Here is a 23,085-nt window from a genome sequence, read left to right on the forward strand (position 1 = left end):
ATATTAAATGGGGAGTTATTATAAGAAATCAGGTGTTTTAAATGATTTTTACAGTATTTATAACTCATTATAAAATAACAGTGGTTAATCCTAAATACTTTCCAGTCCAGGCAGGTGTTGTGTTTCATTGTGTTGCGTCAGATCTGACGATATGAGATACATTTAATCTTTTTTTTGTTATCTCTCAAATTGGGAATTATCACTTCATTATCAAAGTGGGCATGGACGCTCTGCTGGGTGCTGGGCTCCTGTTTCTGGCTCATGCTGCTCTCTCTCTCTCACACACTCACAAGACGATTGTTGATTTATGTATCTGTGCATTTTCATGCTTTTGTGTTTCAGGTGCTGTATGTTTGTTTTTTCTCACAGGTGCAGCAGCTGGTGATACATCGTGCATTTCTATCTGTGCTCTGTCATGTTCTTATTTTCTCCCCTCTTCCCCCCTTTTTATTTCCTCAGATCTTTAAAAAGCAAACCGTATTTGGCACAACAGTGTGTTCAGATTATAGTTCTGACTGCAAAAGTAAAAACAAACAAAAGATAAACTTGCTGTGCCAAAGATGAGTGTCTGGCCTCAGAGGTCAGCGGCTCTTCCTGACTTAATTTGACTGTTATTAATGGAAAAATGAATATTTGTAGAAAAATAAACATGTAATAGAATAAGTTTGAATTGGCTCACTGTCCATGTAGCTGTGAAAGCCTGATGACGATGTTCTGTTTAATGTTCACGTTTATTTCACAAATCATCACCTCACTGAAAAGTTGTTTCACAATAAGTAGAATTTCAAACTCAGGTTTTCTGAATCACATTTCCTGCACGGAAATGTGATTCAGAAAACCTCTCGCTGGACTTTCACACAGTTGAAAAGTTCATCATTAAGTCCTGATAAAACTGACATAAATCTGCTTTTATCAGTCGGAAAGTTCGCAGCTGAGTGTAAATATGTCCTCATTCACACAGTACTGACAACGTTTACTGCAAACATTCAGACTTTTTAAGGAAAAAAGAAGAAAAGTGTGTTTGCTGAGTCCACGTACCTCTCTGCAGGCTGGTCCAAAAATGGAGTCTGTGCCTCACTCTGCTTCTTTTTCAGGAGGAAATACCACAAACAGACCTCCTCCTTTCAGTTTCGTTTCACGTGCTGTTAAGTCCTTCACTTTAGGTTATAGGCAGTATGTGCTGGAGTACTTAGTGTGAGTTAGGTTTCACTCCTGCCATCCAGCAGCTCATAGATCAGGGACTTTTTGGCAGAACAGGAATTTTGGTTCTTTCCAGTTTTTCTCCATGATCGATTTAAGGTTTTAAAGGAAATTAGTCTCTTTGATATTTCTAAATATATGCTCTTGCTCAGATGCAGATGAGCTCTACAGCAGGTTATCAAAAGACTCAAAAGGAAACAGGAAATTCCCGTCCACTCATTTTCCTGCTGTATTTGCAAAAGTTTCCATTGTCCTGCTGCAGACTGACTTACGTTTGCACAACATAAACCAGCTTACAGGGATACAGCTGACATATTTCCCATTACCAGTGTGACTCTAAGGATCAACATCATCACATTGATGTCCTTCTGTAGTGATGAGGGCTTGTGTGCAGAGACATTGACGCTGATCTCTTTGTGTTGTTTCATACGTCTCTTTTATCGTCCTGCAGTTACAGTTTTTTCTGAATGCTTAAACCCTAACTGTGATTCCTGTAGCACAATCTCTAAAACTATTCAGACTTATAGCAAAACCACTCACTGAGTTTGCAAAACTAAAAGCACAAAAACTGCTTTGCACTCAGTTTGCAATTTTGTAACACACACTTTGCAAAACTGTAGGCACAATTCACTGCACAACACTCAATTACCAAATTTCCAACACACTCCTAGCAAAAGTATACACATGTATGGCTATCATTAACACTAATTTGCCAACTGTCTGGCACACTTTCACATGTGAAAACTTTCTTAGATAATTCGTTCACTTTGCAATCAGCCTAAGCACTATAATACAGGTAAGCTGTGTGTGTGGAGTACAATGGAGGGAGCAGGAAGAGTGAGAAGTAGAGGAGGCCGAGGAAGAGGACGTGGAGGTGAAGAAGTAGGATGAAGAGGACGACAAGGACAAGGAGGAGCAAGAGGTAGACGAGGAGGGGGGAGAGGAAGCATGTTCACTGCAGACCAAGTAACCCATAGAGTCATTATGGCGATTGCAAATAATCCTATACTTGGAAATAAACACTTGTGTTTGTTTTGATGTGTTTGAATAAACACCAGGGCCCTGTTTCAGGAAGCCGGTTTAGAAAACTCAGAGTGAAAAACGATACGCAGGGTTGAGTAACCCCGAACTGTCCAACTCGGAATATTCGGTTTCAGAAAGGCTGATAACAAGTAGTTCAATCAACGCGGAGTTGCTTTAACCCCAAGTGAAGCGCGCGGACGAGGATACATAAAGCCCTGATCAGTGGAGCACAGATTAAGTGAGTCACCATGGAGACGGAGGGAAAGAAGGCGCGGTCAATGTATTTCACAGCGCTTGAGGCCGAAATTCTGATGGCAGTATATGCCGATAACATGCAAATTCCGCGGAAAAAAGTAACACAGCGACAGCTGCAAAAGAAAGTGAGCATGCATGGCAAAACATAGCCGACAGAGTCAATGCGTGAGTGTTAATTTAAACATTGATCTAGGGATTTCCACCCATTTAACACGTTATTTTATCATATGTTATTTTATTTGTTATTTTATACATTTTATTTTGTGACGTGATGTGAGCGCAGGTGCAACCCAACAGGCCCCAAACGTTCCTGGCAGCAAGTAAAAATGAAATATAAAAATATAGTCCAAACAGGTAAGGTGTAATTGTATTATGAGCCATAGTGCTTGGTCTGTTTGTCCCATGTAAATCAATTGCAGTTAGAGGCTACATTAATTTTCTGTCTGTAAGCACTTATTGAAATTATCTGAGCACATTACAAGTACATATTTGCTTACTCTGTATGCTCAAATGTGGCCCGTTATAGCCAACAGAAAAAAAGCGGAGGCCCGAAAAACAGGTGGGGGTCCTCCACCACCACCACCACTCACAGAGGCTGAGCAGTTGGCCCTCAGCCAAAACAGTGGGCGCCCTGTGGCCGAAGGCATCTCTGCGGGGACATCCTCTGAGGCAATAAGCCCGCAAGACACAAGTGCCTACATAGGGGGTAAATTCAAAATAATACATGATGTGCATACATCCTTTCTTCCCAGTCACCTTTGCAGTGCTACTCATTCATTTGATAAACTCTTTACCATAATGGATTATTTTGTAGTGAAGTTATTTTCCTACTGATTTTGCCTTCCCTCAGTCTTGGTTGTCTTTGAGAGCATAATGACAATGAAGTGTAAGGTGCTTGGTATGTTTGTTAATTGCCATTTGGTCCCTTGTAAGTTATAAGTGACCTGTATAAACCTCATATTCTATCAGTTGATGGTGATGGTGTACTGCATCTGGTGCAGCCTCCTGTTGAGCCAGACCAACATGCAGTTGTGAGTAATACTCCACAGATTATATGAGTTTACAGTAGAACAGCAATGTTGTTTATTTCTTTACTACAGGAAAATAATGAAGAAACATTGACAGCTGTTACAGAGGAGGAAGCAACAGAGACACTTTATGAGGTTTACATCTTTTAATACTTTGTGTACAGGAAACACAGGTGACCAATAAAGCCAGTTGAACAAAAAATCTGTTTATTCTTCTTTCAACATGTTGAGGTGATGGGTCAAAAGAAATGATTGTGACATATGGTGTCTCTGACTGCACTTCCATCTTGTATGTCCGTGGGAGGGTCAGGATGTTCATGGTTTGGATCACTGCTGTTTGGTTCAGAAGGACAGTGTTCTCCTCTAATTGTGGCAATGTTGTGAAGAATCACACATGCCACAATAATGTCACATGCCCTTTCTGGGGTGACCCTGAGCCTTTGCAGGCACTGGAACCGGGCCTTAAGCATTCCGATAGTCATTTCAACTCTGGCTCTTGTCCTGCAATTAGCCAGATTATATCGCTGCTGTGGGCCTGGTTCAGGGTCAGGGTAAGGGGTAAGCAAATAGGGTAAACATGGATACCCCCTATCACCAAGCAAGTAGCCAGTGAACTCTCCTAAGACAGAAGGGTACACTTCAGTTCAAATGTCCCTGAAGCAATTGGTCTTTATATATTTTAAAGTATTTTCAACTCACCATGTCCAAATTTTGTGCTCAGTGTACATTCACGGAATATTTGTGAGTCATGGACAGAGCCTGGCCACTTGGCTTCCACATTTGTGATAATGTTGGCAGCATCACATATGATCTTCACAGTGCAGAGAACACAAATTAGCATCCATTACTATAATGAAATAATTTGTTAGTTTGACATGCTACAGGGAACTATGTACCTGTACATTAATGCTGTGGAAAGACTTCCTGTTCACATAGTCTCCTTCATTTACTGAAGGAGCAATAATTGGAATGTGAGTGCCATCTATACAGCCAATCACGCCTGGGAACCCTGAAAATAAATGTAAAATTTAAGTAGTAGTTCAAGTATCACCACATCATAAATTAAGTTTTGGTCATCCTGATACCTGCAATTTTGTGGCATCCCTCTTTGATAAATCTTGTGGGTCTATGACCACAAACGAGTGCAGGAGACGTTTCAGTGCAACTGTAACATTCCTGACTGCCCGACAGACGGTAGCCTTGGAAACGTGCTCAGCGTCACCAATATTATACAGAAAGCTCCCGTTTGCAAGAAACCGAAGTGCAATACAAATAATATGCAATGAACTGAGAGCATGTCCGCGATGTGTCACATGCGTAATATATGGCCTGAGGATGTTATCCAAATAAATTATAGATTGTGCTGAGAAACGGTAACGTTCGCACAGAAAATCATCAGGAAATGATAAAATGTCCAAACGCGCTCTGATCACTCTCTCCCGGCGGAGAGCTCTGCGGAGAATTTGGGCTTCACGATCTACTGGCTCTTCAAGGAAGTGGCACGCCATGTCCGACACTTCCTACTGTCAGGTTTCCGACAAAGAGGCGGAGACAGTCAGGGTTAGTTGTAGTAAACCTGCTAGGGGGCAGGTTAGCTTCACGGCGTGTGTCGTCATAGTGACTCACTCAGGCTGCAGCTGAACTCGCTTTGTGAAACCGAAAACCCAGAGTTTTCGTTAACTCACGGTATACTTACTCAGTTTTTCCACTAAACCGGCTTCCTGAAACAGGGCCCAGTACTTGAAGTTTGGATCCCTCTATGCTTATGGATCTATGACAGAAGTATGAGCTCACACTGACATAGCCTACCTTGTGCACAGAGAAAGCAAAAGCCAGATGTGTTTTGTATTCATACCATCAGTGTGCAGTTGGCGCATTGTGTGCTTAGTAGATGATGGCTTGTGTGTACTGTTTGATACGGAAACACCATTTTTACGAAGGTGTGTAGAGTTAATCTAGCTGTGTTTGCTTTTGCAAGAGAACTACAATGTTTTGATTATTGGGTGACAGGTTTTCTTATTTGTGTGAAGAGTTTTGCAAAATTAGCCAATAGTTACAATAAATGTGCTTAAGCAATCAGAAAAAACTGTAATTTGTTCCTCTTTGTGTTGCTTTGTAGCTTCTTGTGGTCACTGAGCATCTTTTTAAAACTATATTTTTTCATTGTTTTGTGTGCACAGACATGTAAAAGGTGACCTAACACAGTCTATGAGCACAGTTTGTGTTTGTGTCATTCTTCTGTCTGTTTGATACCATTGTGTATTTCCTGACAGTCATTTTTCCCTCTTTGCTTTTTTAGTGTCGATACTTTTACATCTTTGCGTGTTTTTAAAATTTTGTACCTTTGCGGTTGTGATATTTTCTTTCTTTTTGTACATCTTTGGTCCTTTTGAATCTAACTGGTGTCACTTTATTGCTTTATTGTAATAACTGGAAACCCTGGTCAGTGGTCATTTTATTGTCCCCAATGGGAAATTGATTTGCAGCATGTCTACTCATCAAACAACTCAGACATTTAAGAAAAACAAACAGAACAGCCCAAGTTTTATCAAGAGCTGCAAGAAAGTGCCGTGTGTGACAGTGTTGGCAACAACAGTTATGGTTTAGTGTTGTTAAGCACGATAATAGCAGCAGGTATAAAGACACTATGTCTCGTGGTTTTCTCTGCAGGCACTTCACACCGATGACCTGAAGGAAGCAGCTGAAAATCTCTAAAGAGACGGTTTGTTTGAAACTTAACATGACAGAGGTCGCCTTCCTCAGCACCTGCCTGTTATAAAAGTCCAAAAGCTGGACCTGAGACCTCCTGAAGTCTGACCAGCCATTTTAACCAGGTTACCCAGTCCGGTCTTATTGGTCAGTGTCATGGTCCCTGTGTCTCCATTTTATTTTTTGAGTGTGTCTCCTGATTAAGAACACTGAGTAATGCCTGCTGTCATATTCAGGGGGCGCTGTGGCTCCACAGTAATCACTGCCACATGGATGAACTTGTTAATCACTCACAGGCTCTTTATGAATCTACTCATTAATATTATGTTATTCATTTATTCTATGTTTACACAGAATAAATCAGAAATACGTCTGATCACATCCACAAAGCAGCTGTTTCACTTTCAGCACATTCAGCAGGAAATAAAATAATGGATGCTCCGTTAATTAAATTAAATTCAATCTTATTTATATAGCGCCAAATCACAACAAAAGTCGCCTCAAGGCGCTTCATAGATACAGAGAAAAACCCAACAATCATATGACCCCCTATGAGCAAGCACTTTGGCGACAGTGGGAAGGAAAAACTCCCTTTTAACAGGAAGAAACCTCCGGCAGAACCAGGCTCAGGGAGGGGCGGGGCCATCTGCTGCGACCGGTTGGGGTGAGAGAAGGAAGACAGGATAAAGACATGCTGTGGAAGAGAGACAGAGGTTAATAACAGATATGATTCAATGCAGAGAGGTCTGTTAATACATAGTGGGTGAGAAAGGTGACTGGAAAGTAAAAACTCAATGCATCATGGGAATCCCCGGCAGCCTACGTCTATTGCAGCATAACTAAGGGAGGATTCAGGGTCACCTGGTCCAGCCCTAACTATATGCTTTAGCAAAAAGGAAAGTTTGAAGCCTAATCTTGAAAGTAGAGATAGTGTTAAAGTGCCAAGTCTCAGCTTTAATCTTATCAGAGTTAAATAATCCTGAATTTAAAGTCTGAGTGCTTCTCAAATCTTGCCAAAGATGTTTTTCACAGGTCTTTCATATGCATCCAGGATTTCTCTGACTCTTCTGATGATATGTGTACTGCACATGATGACATATTCAAAGTATTCACAGTTTTAGATTGAGGAGGATTATTTTAAAAACAGCTCTGCAACTTGCAGACACTTTTTGTTCCTTTTGGAGATTGAGGAACCCCTGCACATATTTACTTCTATGAATCTTTATGAGATGAAGGGCAGCCTCCTCCCATAGGCAAAATCTGCTGTTAAATGACAGCCAATCAAAACTGCCTGAGGAGACTGCTGGTGGCATCCAGCTCTACTAAGAGCAGCGAGCATAAAGGGAGTGACTTTTTTTAAGTGTTCTATCAGCTCATCAAACATCAGCAAACACACAAACTGTTTGCTGTTTGTGTGCAGTTTGTCTCACAGTGTGTGTGAAGAAGAGGGGTTAGATTTAAAGGTACGGACTGCACTTGATAAAGTGCAGATTTAAAGCTTACATGTAATGTCATCATATTGATCACATTGGATTTGTATATGATGTGTTTTGAAAAATTCAGATTTTTATATCTTGTTCTGTGAAACTAACTAAGCTACACTGACTTTGTATTGTTCAAATGTTGCATGGAAACACAGAGCAGTTTTGTGCAGGACAAACAGGTTAGTTTGCTTTAATGTTGAGAATTCAAAGTAAAACACTGTTGTGCTGGTGCACAGTGGCTCTGGTGCACAGTGGCTCTGGTGCTCATGGTCAGATTTAGGTTACTTCAAGTGTAGCGCAGAAGAATTTGCATTTAAGCTGATTAATTCACTGAATTCCAACTTTATACCAACTGCATACTGTATATATACACAGTATAAAGCATGGTGTCAGAGCAGGAAATGGACATCAGCCAAGACAGCTGTGAAACATCTGCTGACATCTTGTTGAATTCAGTTGTACTAACTCATATACCAATATTGTTTGATATTATATTAATATAACACAGGACTTAGGTACCTTTGTACAGTAGAAATGCTCTTCAAGAAGCTACTTTTACTTTCTTACTTTGAGTACATTTCAGAGCTGGTACGTTGTTACTTTTACTTGAGTAAAGAAGTTGAACACGGGTCTCTACTCCTACTTACGTAAATAAAACTTGTACTTTTGCTACCTCTGGTTTGTTATAATGCCGTCATCAGACAGTTTAGTACACTGTAAATGCTGACGTTTCACAAAGTTATATATATTTCACATTACCTTCACATTTCATATTACACAGCAGATAACATTCTGTTTATTATGTCACTTATTCCGTGTTACAGAACCACACAATACTACTTAGAAACAAGAGCAGAAGTTTTATTTCCACTTAATTTCAATAAAGGAGTTTCATTCTACCTGATGCCCCCTAATGGCCACATTTTTTTTTTAATGAACCAGCAAATCTGCTCCTTAGATCCACTGCAACTCTCAGCTTCTTATATCAGTCATGTTGCTGGCCGGTTGCAAACTGTGGCTCTTGTAGTTTCTCTTTAGCACCATTTATTTTTCCAGGCCTTTGTTTCCTCCATCCCAGTTGTTTTTAGATGTGTTGTTGTCATCAAATTCAAAATGAGTTATTAGTTTTTTTATTAAACAGTAAAACGTCTCAGTTCAAACATCTCGCACACAAGAATTTCACTCACATGTACTGTACCAGTGTCCCTCCACATGTGATGTGACAATAAAAGTGATTTGATGTGTTTTTTATGCATAAACATATAGAATAATGAATGATTTACATATGAATACAAACACACCCACATAGTAAGTACTTTTTTATGACACATTTATTTTTCAGGTTACACTGACATGGTTACAAAATATGTCATTTTATGATTTCTTATCCAAATATATAAAAATACATTTGAACGTACAAAATAATCAGAACCTGCTCTGAGTTTACTTGTAACCACATCCGCTGCCTCCAGCACCCTGGACAGGTTTTGGGTTGATGATGTCAATGATTGAGATTCGATTCGGGTCCCAGACACAATTCTCCTCCAGGCCGCTCGACACCATCCCACAGTTGGGCGGCACCCAGGCGGTGTCGTATCCGTGGTCATGCCAGGTCTTCTGAAGTGGGTGGTTCTGACGATCTATGCGTTTAACCTTTCCCACGTTGACCTTAACCTTAATGACAACCCTGTCATGCTCAGAGTGATCGATGGGATAGCGACTCGCTTTATCCAGGTCTCTGCTGAGGTAGACCCCCGGACCGAGCATCCCGCCCAAAGACCGCTGAAAACCTGAAGCCCGGATCGATGAAACATATGCCCTTTTTGTGCCATGGTACATGACATAGGTTTTACCATCTTCTGGTCCTTCACAGTCCACTCGAACTACCCCAGAAGGAAGACCGTCATCTTCAACCCAGTTACATTTCATTTTTCAGACCCAGATGTTGGTGTCAGTGTCCCTGCAGGAGAAAAAGGGTTACTGACCTGAGGACATCAATGTAAATAGGACAAAACAGATAAGATTAGCTATAAAATTAAGAATTTTCCTCAGTGGACGTCCAAACAAATTCACCCCATGTGACTCTACAGGCCTGAGTTAGCATGTTAAAGGTTAAAGTTCATGACAGTACAATTAGAAAAAGAGGACGAAGCCTCTTCTGTCTAAAACAAACAACATTTATGTCTTTGGTTTTCAATATGTTGAGCTGGAGATCAGTGATCAGGGCTCAACAACAAATCCGTGGCTGGTTTTTGCTGCCGTGCAAACACCTAACAAGAATCGTGTTATTTGCATACGTTCAAATGATTTTACTGTCAGATGTGCTCCGACACAGGTTTGCGTACAGAATCACCAACAGCACGGGACAGAACATCCTTCTGCTGAACCAGTCGATGTCACAACCTCAGACACAACACTGTTTACTCTCTGGGTCCTGTAAGTTAGGAAGTCATCCAGAAAGATTTTTACTCGAGTCACACTGATCGAAAAGCCTGTGCATTAAAAGCTGTGCTTGAATCTTATCAAGTGCAGAATAAATGACAGTCTGACCTCTGACCCCTCAAAAAGCTCCTGAATGATAGAGTGTAGTTAGATTTCCACACTGTGCAGTTTCACTTAATTTTCTGTTCATCTGAGGCTATAAATCATTTTAGAACCTGCTAAGAACCAAATTACTTTTTACTTTGATTAACTTAAATTAAAAATACAAATAAATACATTTTTGCTATATTTGAAATTTAAAACAGTGTGGCATCAAAGTTGAGCAGCTGATACCAAAATATTGTAATGTTTTTATGGCAAAATGTAAATATAATAGGTGTAAAAGTCTGGGGACAATCGTACATTTTCAAATGACAGTTTTCGAACACTGAACTCATTGAAACGTTGCCATTAAGTACAATTTAAAACTAGCTCAGGTTTGCTAAGTTACATTTTTCTGCAGCTTCTCACTGGATCGTTTAGTCCTGATTAAAGTGACATAAATCTGCTTTTATTAGTCAGGAAGTTCACAGCGGAGTCTAAATATGTCCTCATACACACAGAACTGACAAGATTCACTGTAAACATTCAGACTTTGTTTGAGTCCACGTACCTCTCTGCAGGTTGGTCCAAGAATGGAGTCCGTGCCTCACTCTGCTTCTTTTAACAGTAGACGTCCTTCTTTCAGTTTTGTTTCATGTGCTGTTGCTCGTCCTTGTCTTTAGGTTACAGACAATATGTACTAGGTGTGGTCAGTGTGTGAGTTAGGTTTCACTCCTGCCACCCAGCAACACACAGATCAGGTGTTTTCAGCCAGAATGAAACGTTTGGCACTTTCCAATTTTCCTCCATAAAAGTTTTGTGATATTAAAGGAAATTTGTCTCCTTAATATTTATAATTTTATGCTCTTGTTCAGATGCAGATGAGTTATATAACAGAAACACGTAACAGGAAATTCCCGTCCAGTCAGATTCCTGCTGTATTTGCAAATGTTTCCGTTGTTCTGCTGCAGACTGACTTTCGTTTGGACCAGTGAAAGTTTACAGGAATTTGGCTGATATATTTCCCATATACTGAGCTCCTGCTGTGGCTCTAAGGCTCCTGCTAACTTTGCATTTATGTAAAGCTGCAGATGCTGAAAATGACAGCCTGAATCTATTATTACACTAAATTGGCTTCTCTCAAAATATAAAAGAGCCCATCAGTGTCTTTAGTCACACATTTGCTAGCATAGATAGCATAGAAACTGAACATTAAACAGTCTTCTTTTGTCTTTTCATTACTTAAATTTATGATAATGGGTTATACAGCTGTGGGGTATACAGTTCATTACAGCAGACGTCTTTCTGAAAGTGCTGTAACTAATAACCCTTTCCCACTACCACCTACTCGAGTCGGCTCTGCACACCTCGACTCATTTTTGGGGTTTTCTATTAGGTGGTGGTGCCTGGTACCTACTGTTAGTACCTACTCGGCTGGGGATCCAGGTGATACGAAAATGTGACGTCACCAGACGGCATGTCACCGATTGGCTAGTCAGTGGCGTCACTCAATGAGTCTTGAGAGCTTCTCCTTTACAAAAATCTAAACCGCCATTTTGAACCTGGCAACGAGGGAAATGTGTACAGAAAAAACAACACTGTGGCCCCCGAGTCTGACACAAAGGCCCAGACTGAGCAGCAGGTTTACCATCACCTCAACGTGCTGTTGTGGCGTTCATGTCGCACAGAAATTACATCAACATGACCGGAACCGAGTTAAGTCAAGTTGAGCCAAGTAGGTACTAGTGAAAAAGATCTATAAGTTTAATTCAGATCAAACTGAGGTTATTGTACTCGGCCCTGAAAATCTTAGAAATATGGTATCTAAGCAGATTCTTACTCTGGATGGCATTACCTTGGCCTCCAGTAACACTGTGAGGAACCTTGGAGTCATTTTTGACCAGGACATGTCCTTCAATGCACATATTAAACAAATATGTAAGACTGCTTTCTTCCATTTGTGCAACATCTCTAAAGTTAGAAATATCCTGTCTCAGAGTGACGCTGAAAAACTAGTTCATGCATTTATTACTTCCAGGCTGGACGACTGTAATTCATTATTATCAGGAAGTCCTAAAAACTCCCTGAAAAGCCTTCAGCTAATCCAAAATGCTGCAGCAAGAGTCCTGACAGGGACTAGAAAGAGAGCAGATTTCTCCTGTTTTGGCTTCCTGTTAAATCCAGAATTTAAAATCCTGCTCCTCACATACAACCTCATGTATCAATCTCACCTGATGAATTACGTAATCAACTAAAAAATGCTCTAAGTTCCGTTCAAGGTGGTCTAGGTGAGGAAGACCAATGTAACCTGGAACAAAGAAGGGGTGTTTCACTCTGCTCTGTTTAAAAAAAATCCTTCTTTCAGTTTTGTTTCACGTGCTGTTGTTAAGTCACTTTAGGACCACACCCAGTAAATATTGACTTAACAACAGCACGTGAAACAAAACTGAAAGAAGGATGTCTCAGAGTGGTTTGAAATGAAGTTTATTAAAGTGGATTTACAAGTGCAGAATTTATTCTACAAATTATTATTTAAGCACAGAATTCTTTATTTTGATGCGCGTGGCTCTTGACTCCATAGTCAGTGTGTGAATTAGGCTTCACTCCTGCCACACAGCAACACACAGATCAGGTGTTTTCAGGCAGAATGAGACTTTTGGTATTTACCATTGTACCTCCATAAAATATTTAGAACAAACAGAGGGTGGAAGGGTATAAATAACTCACCTGTGTGTTTGTTTTGTTGCTTAACAATAAGCTACCTGTCATGTCATTGAATCTGTTGTAAATCCATGTTTAACTTTTTCTGTTGCAGATTTCTTTGTCTTTCACTTTCAGGCAGACTGGATGTGTCGGTTAAGAGTGGCAGACTCATTGTTTTACTTTCCCCAAGAGGGCACACAGATTTACGTTTATAATGCCTTTGTTTTGTTGTTGTTTTTGTGATTGATACCTTTGTCCTGTTGTTGGCAGACCAGGCGTGTGATCGGTCATATGATGTGTACACTGCTTCTTTTTTTGATTGTGCTTTATAGGTGGACTGGGAAACCCTGGGTCAGTGTATAGAGCTGATAACAATGGTCAGTGATCACTTTATTGTCCCCAATGGGAAATAGATTTGCAGCATGTCCACTCATCAAACAACACAGACATTTGAAAAACAAACAAACAGAACAGCCCAAGTTTTATGAAGAGCTACAAGAAAGTCCCATCCTCTAGTTCGCAGTGATCGGTCACATCACTGCAGGGGACGAAGCCGCTTATAGGAGAGAGGTGGCCTGTCTGATGTCATGGTGTGAGGACAACATCTTCACCCTCAACACTAACAAGACAAAGAAGATGATAGTGGACACGAGGAAGAGGAGGAGGCCTCACCAGCTGCTGTTTATCCGGGGCCTTGAAGTGCAGAGGATGAGCAGCTTTAGGTACCTGGGCGTCTACATCAGTGAGGACCTCACCTGGACACCGAACACCACACAGCTGGTCAAGAAGGCTCAGCAGCGGCTGTATTTCCTGAGGAAATTTGGTATGTCGGCCAAGATCCTAAGCAGCTTCTACAGCTGCACTGTGGAGAGCACACTGACCAGCTGCAGCGCTGCATGGTACGGCAGCACTGCTGCTATGGACCAAACACCTGCAGAGAGTGATAACAACTGCGGAGAAGATCATCAGGACCCCGCTGCCCTCTCTGCAGAGCATCAACCATCGCAGAGTCCAGAGGAGAGCTGCCTCCATCCTCAAAGACCCCACACCCCCCAACATGGACTGTTCACACTTCTGCCCTCGAGACGGAGGTTTAGGAGTGTGAAATCCAGAACATCCAGACTCAACAACTCCTTCTTCCCCACGGCCATCAGACTCGTGAACAGCTGACCTATTTTCGAACAGTAATAATAACTTTTTGCACATCAGGCCATCCTGCATATTAAGCTACGGCTCTTTTGCACACATCTCTGTTTCAGAATTAAATATTTTTGTCTCCCTTTCTGTCTTCATTTATTTATTTGTACTATTTGTATTTTAGCTGTTCTATTTCTATTGCATATATTAATCGGCAGCAAAGAAAGAATTTCATTGCACAGAGAAATGTCTTTTTTATTCTTTGGACACATGACAATAAACACTTTGAATCTTTGAATCTTGAAGGAAATGCTGTGTGCGACAGTGTTGGCAACAACAGCAGGTCTTCACTGCAGGCACTTCACCGACGACCTGAGGGAAGCAGCTGAAAATGTGACTTTTCATTCTAAGAGCCTGAGTCCGTTCGGTCCCGTGACGAAGAGACAGATTACCGTACCAAACAACGCTACAAAACATTAGAACAGATTAAAAATGTATCATAATTTCAGATGAAACATAAAAATACCAGTCTTGGTCTGAGGTGGTTCGGGCATCTGACAAGGATGCCTCCTGGGCGCCTCCTGGGCGAGGTGTTCCAGGCATGTCCCACCGGGAGGAGGCCCCGGGGCAGACCCAGGACACGCTGGAGAGATTATATCTCTCGGCTGGCCTGGGAACGCCTTGGTGTTCCCCCGGATAAGCTGGAGGAGGTGGCTGGGGAGAGGGAGGTCTGGACCTCTCTGCTTAGGCTGCTGCCCCCGCGACCCGGCCTCGGATAAAGCGGATAAAGATGGATGGATGGACATAAAAATACTCAATTTCCTTACAAACACAGCCGTTGTTGGACCTTTTTTTGTAGCAGCAAACTGTGACTCAAAGGGCAGAACATCAAAAACTACCCTCCAAATACTTGTAACTGTCCACCAGTTCAATGGCTGCTGGCACCGTTTACTATTGTTAGTGCAGGATGGGGCCTGACCCCCTGGAGTCAGTGGCCATGTCTTCAGTTTTCAGGGTGTTGATCTTTAAAAATGACGCCAAGAAGCAAACTCATCCACAGCCCCATGACTTACAATGACTGTTATCATGTGTACTTTGACAGTCATTCTATTACAGAATATAGAGCAGAGGAGAGAGACAACATCACTGTGATGAACCAGTAGAGTATATACAAGGCCTGTATGCAAATATCAGTGGAAGCTCTTCCACCTGCTGCAGAATCTCCTCCCTGATGTTCATCTCTAGAGACGTTAAAGCAGCAGGCCTGAAATCATTTAGTGATGTGGGGTTTGTAGTCTTTACAACTGGAGCATTTTCTAAAGCTCTGGAACCTTTTGCTTCTGGAGTGATGAGACAAAGATATAAGAAAAGGTAAAGTAAAAATCTGTCAGCTCATTGGCCAACTGAAAACCAGGAGACTTCTTTCTTAGTACTGCTGCACATACACGACCCATATGAAGTGGAGATGTGACTGAGCTGCAGCAGACAGACTCAACCTGAGTCCAAACCTTCGGTGAGTCTGGGTAAAACAAATAAAGTGAATATATCTTCTTATCTGCACGTCGCTTTGGCCCAGGCCACAGTTTCCTGCTCAGCTAGCTCAATCTGACTATTCTGGACTTTTCAGACTCTGCTCGTATCTTTATTAAATTCACAGTAATCTTCCATCTGCTTCTCAATTTCTGTGCTTGACTTTTCCACTTTGGTGCTATTTCACATCCCTGCTCTCCTGTATATGAAGAAACCTCCAAACTAACTCTTAGGGTCCAGTCGTCAGTTTGTCAGTTTTTATGAACTTTAGTGTAAATTCTTTATATTTTCCTTCATTTAAAAATTCTTTTTTTTTTTGGATTAATTTAAAGTAATGCCTGCTGTCATGTCCAGGGGGCGCTGTGGCTCTACAGTAATCACTGCCACATGGATGAACTTGTTAGTCACTCACATGAATTTTTTTCATGTTCACACGTTTTCAGATCTTCACTATGACTCCAGGTTTAATGTGCTGTAGATGACGATTTCATGCTGTCATTCAGAATCAAAAGACTCAAAAAGGACACTTGTAGCAGGCACCGCCCATCCAGCCAGATTCCTGCTGTATTTTCTGCTGCAGGCTGTCTTACATCTACGGACGATCTGATTTCCTCGTGTCAGCATTGTTCCCACATCATCATAATTAATGTTGTTCCAGGTTCAACATTGCAAGTGACCAATCACCTTCTTGTGACGTCATTCCTTTGCGACTTCGAAATACCCGCCTTCGAGTATTTCGAAATACAAGTGAAGAAGTGAAAAACCGCCGCCTGTCCGCCGAATTTGAAGTCAATTTAGGATACTTTCCTTTAATAAACGGTAAGCATTATACATATGTTCCTCACTTGGCTTGCTGTTTGTTTGCTAGCGATAGGCTACTTGACAACAGCATTAGCTAACCAGTGTTCTCTAGACCAGCGTTCCCCAACTTTTTGGGTGTTTCGTGGCCCGGGGGTTGGGTCAGGCAAAATTGCAGTAGCTTCCCTGATCATTTTACAAACATAAGTGAAGAGAATCTGGACTAAAAGGCCTAGACTTATGGTTGTGTGCTGAATCTATGACTCAAACTATCACCTGGAAACATAATTAACTGGTCCATAGCTGTGAAACTGGACATGAGTTCTTGATTCTATGGAGATTAACAGTAATCCAGAAATTTACAAATTTGTCCTGGGACATCGCGTAAATGTTGTCCCTGGGACATCGCGTAAATGTTGTCCCTGGGACATCGCGTAAATGTTGTCCCTGGGACATCGCGTAAATGTTGTCCCTGGGACATCGCGTAAATGTTGTCCCTGGGACATCATGTAGAAGTTGCCCTGGGACATCGCGTAAATGTTGTCCCTGGGACATCATGTAGAAGTTGCCCTGGGACATCGTGTAGATGTTGTCCCTGGGACATCATGTTAAAGTTGCCAGAGACATACCATATGAAAGTTTAGCTTCTTTTAGCCCCTGTTTGTTTTATATTATTTTATGTATATATATATGTATATATATATATATATATATATATATATATATATATATATATATATATATATTTTTTTTTTTTTTTTTTTTTATATTATATTTAATATTTACATTGTATTGCAAAAAACCCCAAAACAAGTTAAAATGAATTAATGAATATTGACTAATTAAACCTTCGTTATTTTTCCACCAGAAATGGACGACATAATTAGAAGAAGTGTTCTGAATGACGAAAAAAAAAGAACTGGAAAAGACACACAACTTTGTGTGCATGTGTCACAATGCCAGGAGGACCCATTCAGTGTTGTGTTAGAAAAATTGAACTCATTAACCCTTCATGGACATTATAAATGTTTAAATGTTGCCTCAGGTAAAGACAGGAAAAGAGACTATTACAAATTCAACTGCATCAGAGCTGGGGAAAAAAGTTGAAACAGCTACAGAGCAGTGGGCTGTAAGGCCTATGTTTCATTTAAAGTACTCAAATGTTGGAAAGACCACACAGTCATCGTGCAGCATACATATGATAAGCATGATGGGCATGATCCTTCGGACCCAAAAGACGCACATTTCAACAATATTTCCAGTGATTTGAGGAGGAAGATTGAGGAACTGCTTTCCCTTGGAACTAAGCCAGCCATCGTACTAACCAAATGTCATAAATGGGCCAAAGAACATGGACACAGAGATCTTCACAACAGAGAGCATTTTGTCACACCACGTGACATTGACAGTGTTAGAACCTGCATGATGAGGAAGAAGCACTTTAACTGTGGAGACAGTCAAAGTGTACATACCTTACTTAATGGAAAACATCAAGAACATGTTCTCTTCTATCAACCATACACATCTGACCAAGAACTAATGATTGTTTTGCAGACACCTGTAATGAAATCAAACATGGAGAACTATGCAAAACAGTTAGTATTTGTTGACACCACGCACTGCGTTAACCAGTATTCATTTCCCTTATTCACACTTGTTGTAAGAGATGATCATGGGCATGGAGTCCCTGTGGCCTATGCTATTGTCAGCAACGAAAGTCAGAAAACCCTGGAAACTGTTCTTGGAATAGTTTGTGAGCATTTCCCAACTTCCCCGAGGTAAATAATACATTGACAGCTATTAATTTTGAAATAATTCCTTTTCAAAAAAGTTATAACATGCCAGAATCTAATGCTATAGCTGCAGCATGGGCTGCAAAAAACTTTCCTTTCCAGTTGTTAAAGTTATTCCTATAGGCTGTATGCAGTATTTTATATATCTACTTGTGAGTTGAAATGTTTAATTTGGCATTGAAGTGGTGCTTTGAGATAGCAAAAACATTTTCATACTGTTTAATCTCATTTAGTGTTTTCTTTTTTTCTGTAGAGCATTTATGGTTGACAAAGACTTTGCGGAAATAAATGCTTTGCAGAAGGTTTTTCCAGAGTCAGCTATCCTTCTATGCTGGTACCATGTCTTGCAGGTAAACCACATTGTTTTCTTTTCACGTTGTCTAAGATGCACCTGAAACACATTTTTACAACAGGGTCCTGTTGTTATGATTTGCCTCATTGTGATATTCACCTACTCAGGTTAATGAATATAAAGGGATAAAATGTTGAGTGACTATGTCCATCCATTTAAGACCACAGTGCACTCATCTTCTGGTGGCTGCTTCCCAAAGCTCTTTTTGACATTTAAAAATATGTTTGCCTGGTTGATTTCTGTAATGCACAGGTCCTCTTGTCCAGTGAGTGACAAAGTTATTTTTGGACGTCAGCTTTCTTTTATGCTTTTTGTACAGCTGCTCCTCTGTCTCTCTCTCCAGATTAACTTTTTTTCTCTTACATTCACAGGCTGTTAATCGATGGCTTTCAAAATCAGAGTCCGGGGTCCATGGGCTTTCTAACACCCAAAAGAGAAATGAAATAATTTCTTTCTTTTGTAAGCTGAAAGCTTGCACATCTGTAAGTGTAATTTGTCTATTTCACATTTTGATTTCTTGATTACACTAAGAGCATAACTTTCAGTTGCTAAAAAAAGTTACAGAGAGATACAAAATAGATTTTTGAAACAATTTCTAAAACTGGCTTCTTATCTTGCTTATCAAAACAAGTACTTAAGCTGTGCAGAACATCATTGTGTCACCCACTGTGCAGTAGAACTTGTGAGTGGGATTCTTTCACAGACAGATGCTGAAACCAAATATGCTTATAGGTTTAGTGTTCCTTCTTAGCCATTGTAAGGGAAGAAATAATTGCTTCTTAATACAAAAACACGACATATTATTAATAACTTAAAATTCTTAATGTTATTCAATAAAAGGAAAAGGGCTTCAATACATAATATTAAAGATTTCAATAGGTCTGTTAAATGGATTGAAATATATTCTGTTGCATCCAATTCTCTTAGGAGGACGACTTTAAAGCCACATCAGCAGAGTTCTGCCAGACATTTAAGCAATACCCTTTGGTGTGCCAGTATTTTCAGAAGCACTGGGAAGGCATTGGCCACATGTGGTGTGACTACGGCCGTCGCTTCAGTCACGCTCGTTCTGAAACAAACAATGTGATTGAAAGGTATGATTTATTATTTTGACCTCATTCAATTGTATTGCTGAAAAAAAGATATTATGCTTTAATCCAAGAGGCTAAACTGAGTAGGTTCGTCATGTCATTGCCAGAACAGGTTTTAGGCAAATCCTTTCAATTCTAGCAGCGTGAGTAGGTGGATTTGCCTAAATCAGCTAAACCGGCACAGAGCATTCCTTTATAAAAGACATGTGCAATAGGTATTCCAATTTTTTAAAAAATAATACAGTCTTGATTAAAACTTTAAATTCCTTCAATTACAGTTACTAATCATTTCAAATAACTGTTTTTCAGATTTTTCCACCGCCTGAAATGCCAGTTTTTATCTGGCTACAAGAATAGGCGTCTGGATGATCTGATTGAAGTGCTCCTAGGGAAGGCCGACGACTACTTCTCAGTCATAAAAACCCTGCAAGATGTGGGCCGCATGAAAAACAGGTTTACTGACACCTTGTCTCAAGTTTCAGACTCTGCTTCAAGACTGATGGAAAGTGGTTGGGCTCTTAAAATTACAGTCAAGAACAGCCATGGAGTTAATGCATATCAAGTCCCATCTGAGTCAAGAGAAGACATGGTGTATGATGTCTGCCCTGTTGAGTCCTACTGCAACTGTACATATGGCTTACGAGGACTTCTTTGCAAGCATCTAGTGTTACTTGCAAAATTAGCAGAGGCTGACAATGACATCTATCCAAACATGGAAACAGACCTTGGCAAGAATTGCAGTGAAAGAAAGGCATTACTTTGTACACTGTGAGGACTTGAAAGTGATAAAAATGCCAAGTTTGTTTGGAAATCTGTGTTTTTTTGCATCGGCTGAAACACTTCAGTGCACTTGTTGTACGTTCTCTCACTATAACACATGTGCTTGCCTGAAGGTGGCTTGTAGCCATTTTAAACAAATGAAAAACTCTCTGAAAAGTCCTCTATCAACTTTGAATGACACTCCTGTAGTTGAAAGCACAGACAAAAAATGCACAGAAGGTGCAGTTGGAAAACTAAATGCTGTTTTACACACAGTTAAACAGTGGGCATTCATTCCAGAGGGTATTACTCCAATGATAGATGAACTGCATACAAATGTCTTAAAAACAAAACAAGTAGGCAAAAGTATATGCCAGTACGAAATAAAGACGACAGAGAATGCACGCAAAATTAGGCCATTGTATTCTAGCAAGAAACGTTCGGCCAGCATCGACATTCCAACAGTCTGAAAATGAATGTGAACAGTCGATAACCACTGAAAGAGAGACATCCTCTGGAGAAAATGAAAACCTTTTGGAATACAAAACAAAAAAGAGAAGAGTTAAAGCTAAGTATATGCACAAGTAGACTTTTGTGTGACATTTCAAAGGGACTGCATCCATTACTTCTGTTTATTGAAACCTAAAGCTGAATAGCTGTCTTAACTTTCTGCCAAGGAACAGATGAAAAGAAATTGTTTGGTCTCTCAAGCAGTTGTTATTTATGTGTGTTATTCATTACTTTGGCTTGGTTGCTGTTTTTGATACAAATTCATCTGTGCCCATTGTAATATTTTCATATGTTACTATTTTTATATTGCTATGCATTATAAATAAAGGATTACTTATTACTATTAAAGGTCTGCATTTGTAATTGTTGGTATTATTTATAAAATATGCGCTCTTAAGTTTTTTGCTCCATAAAACGATACCTGTCACTTTTTGGACATAGAGTATCAGCTGTTGAGAATCCTGGCTCATACAAAATAGAAGTAAAAGGTTTCAACATCCAGCCTTTTTATGATTAAATACAAAGTGTAATAACAGAGTTATTGGGGTGTGATTTTGTTAATAGTTAGTCTTAAGTATAAGTTTAATAGTAATGAGTAAGAAAATATAGCCAGAATAATGGAATGAGACTAACACCTGACCTCACACTGAGATTTGGTATGAAGTGGCATGTTTGTGCTAATGCTGACATTGGGGCTCAGAGTTCCTCTGTGTGTATATATTTGTGAACGTTAACTTGGCTAATGTCCAAGGGTTTGACTGCTTTCCTGTTGGATTGTATCACAAAGAACAGGGATAAGAGCACCAGTGGCCGTGCACACCCTCATCTCTCTCCTTCACCCGATCATTAGTGTTGGAAACCGGCATTAGCTCAGAGTAGATTAGACTTCAGTATAGTGCAAGTGATTTGATTTTATGATTATTTGATTCAGTTTTTTCTGTGTTCAAGCTCAATTACTTTAATAAAATATGTTGAATTCAAACAAATAAATAAACAAATAAACTGTGGACATTACCCTTTTAAACCTTTCTGAAACAAGACAGGTAAAAACCAGTGTATAAAAGTTTACATAGGTATAAATAGCTCTAACACTTTACTCCAGCCTGGCGTCCACACATGTGGACATCACATTTTGGGTTATTTAGACCAAAATACTAAATCTTGATCAACAAGTGCCTGATATACAGTTATGAGGACATTATACTGCAACTGTTCTATCGAAATTTCAAATTAATGTCCTCATATGTGGCTCTCATTTTTCTCAGAAACAAAAATTAGGTAAAAAAAACAAAACCTGGTAATTCTTTCTTTTTACATTCATGGGGTTCCAATCTGGCCAAATATCAAAGAGAAATTAAAAATGCATGCCATGGAAGATTTCGGGTCTTAGGGGGTTAAAATGACCAGACCCCTCCGGCCTGTTTTCCAGGCCACTAAATTAAACCCAGTCAATTACCAATTGAACAGAATAAAAACCTACGAGGTCCACTAATAGTCCAAAAGTCCAAATCTTTAATAGAAAAGACAGGCAGAAATCAAACAAACAATAATCCAAACGAGGAGCATATATACACACTGGAAAGTTAATAATTATAAGTTATTAAATCAGACTAATTAAATACAGTAAAACTAATAAGGGAAGACGAACACACGGGAAATAAAAATAACAGTGTAAACATACCAAAACTCAAAATAAAACAGGAAAGCTACTACAAACCGAGTGTGACACAATTACATTCATATTGAAACATGTGATAATTTTCTTTCTTTGTAGCATTTTTAAGATATGTGTTAGAACAGTCATTATCCTGTTTGGATTAGGAACCAATCATTTTTGCCAAATAGTTAACACAAACTTAGAACAACAATGAACAATTTTCAAGATTCTGATTTACAGAACAAACAAAAGGTTTCATTATTTAAGAGACAAGATCAAGTTTTTCACACAGGAATGAAATGACAGAATCCAGTGCAGCGGGGCCAAAGGTGTGTGTCAGCAAACTGAAGGTTGAGGAATCAGTCAGTTCATGTTTAAGGTTGTGTTGGATTTTGCGAAGGGTGTGTCTGTTATTAGAAAGTAAGATTAACAATGTTACACCAATAACCCAAATACGGGGAAATGACAAATAATACAAAAAAAGATACAACTTTCATATTATTTTACTAACTTACTTTGTCATATCAGCACTT

At 39.9% G+C, this 23,085-nt stretch overlaps 1 protein-coding gene and 1 pseudogene across 3 annotated transcripts in view; both read left to right on the forward strand.

Moving 5' to 3' along the window:
- Positions 1-23,085, forward strand: part of LOC146581185 (NACHT, LRR and PYD domains-containing protein 12-like) — a 503,983-nt pseudogene that overhangs the window by 214,010 nt on the left and 266,888 nt on the right. The gene's annotated exons all lie outside the window — the stretch shown is intronic.
- LOC146581190 (uncharacterized) lies at positions 17,574-20,619 on the forward strand. 2 transcript variants are annotated; one of them, XM_085267571.1, is made up of 5 exons: positions 17,574-18,168; positions 18,437-18,533; positions 18,907-19,017; positions 19,463-19,629; positions 19,936-20,619. In XM_085267571.1, exons 1-5 carry the CDS (start codon positions 17,813-17,815, stop codon positions 20,396-20,398), a joined length of 1,194 nt encoding a protein of 397 aa, XP_085123697.1. In that variant the 5' UTR covers positions 17,574-17,812; the 3' UTR covers positions 20,399-20,619. The 2 variants fall into 2 exon arrangements, with proteins under 2 accessions (XP_085123697.1, XP_085123698.1); XM_085267572.1 differs by having other exon boundaries at positions 18,026-18,335.

This window comes from Mchenga conophoros, linkage group LG3 (genome assembly GCF_057382185.1).
Source record: "Mchenga conophoros isolate Kocher_MC1m ecotype Shallow Benthic linkage group LG3, M_conophoros_male_GT1.1, whole genome shotgun sequence".
Classification (NCBI taxonomy): domain Eukaryota; kingdom Metazoa; phylum Chordata; class Actinopteri; order Cichliformes; family Cichlidae; genus Mchenga; species Mchenga conophoros.

Coding starts and splice junctions, on each gene's coding strand:
- LOC146581190 (XM_085267571.1), top strand. CDS start 17,813: ATGATGAGGAAGAAGCACTTTAACTGTGGAGACAGTCAAAGTGTACAT. Junction 18,169..18,436: donor CATTTCCCAACTTCCCCGAG/GTAAATAATACA, acceptor TTTTTTCTGTAG/AGCATTTATGGTTGACAAAG. Junction 19,018..19,462: donor AGCTGAAAGCTTGCACATCT/GTAAGTGTAATT, acceptor CAATTCTCTTAG/GAGGACGACTTTAAAGCCAC.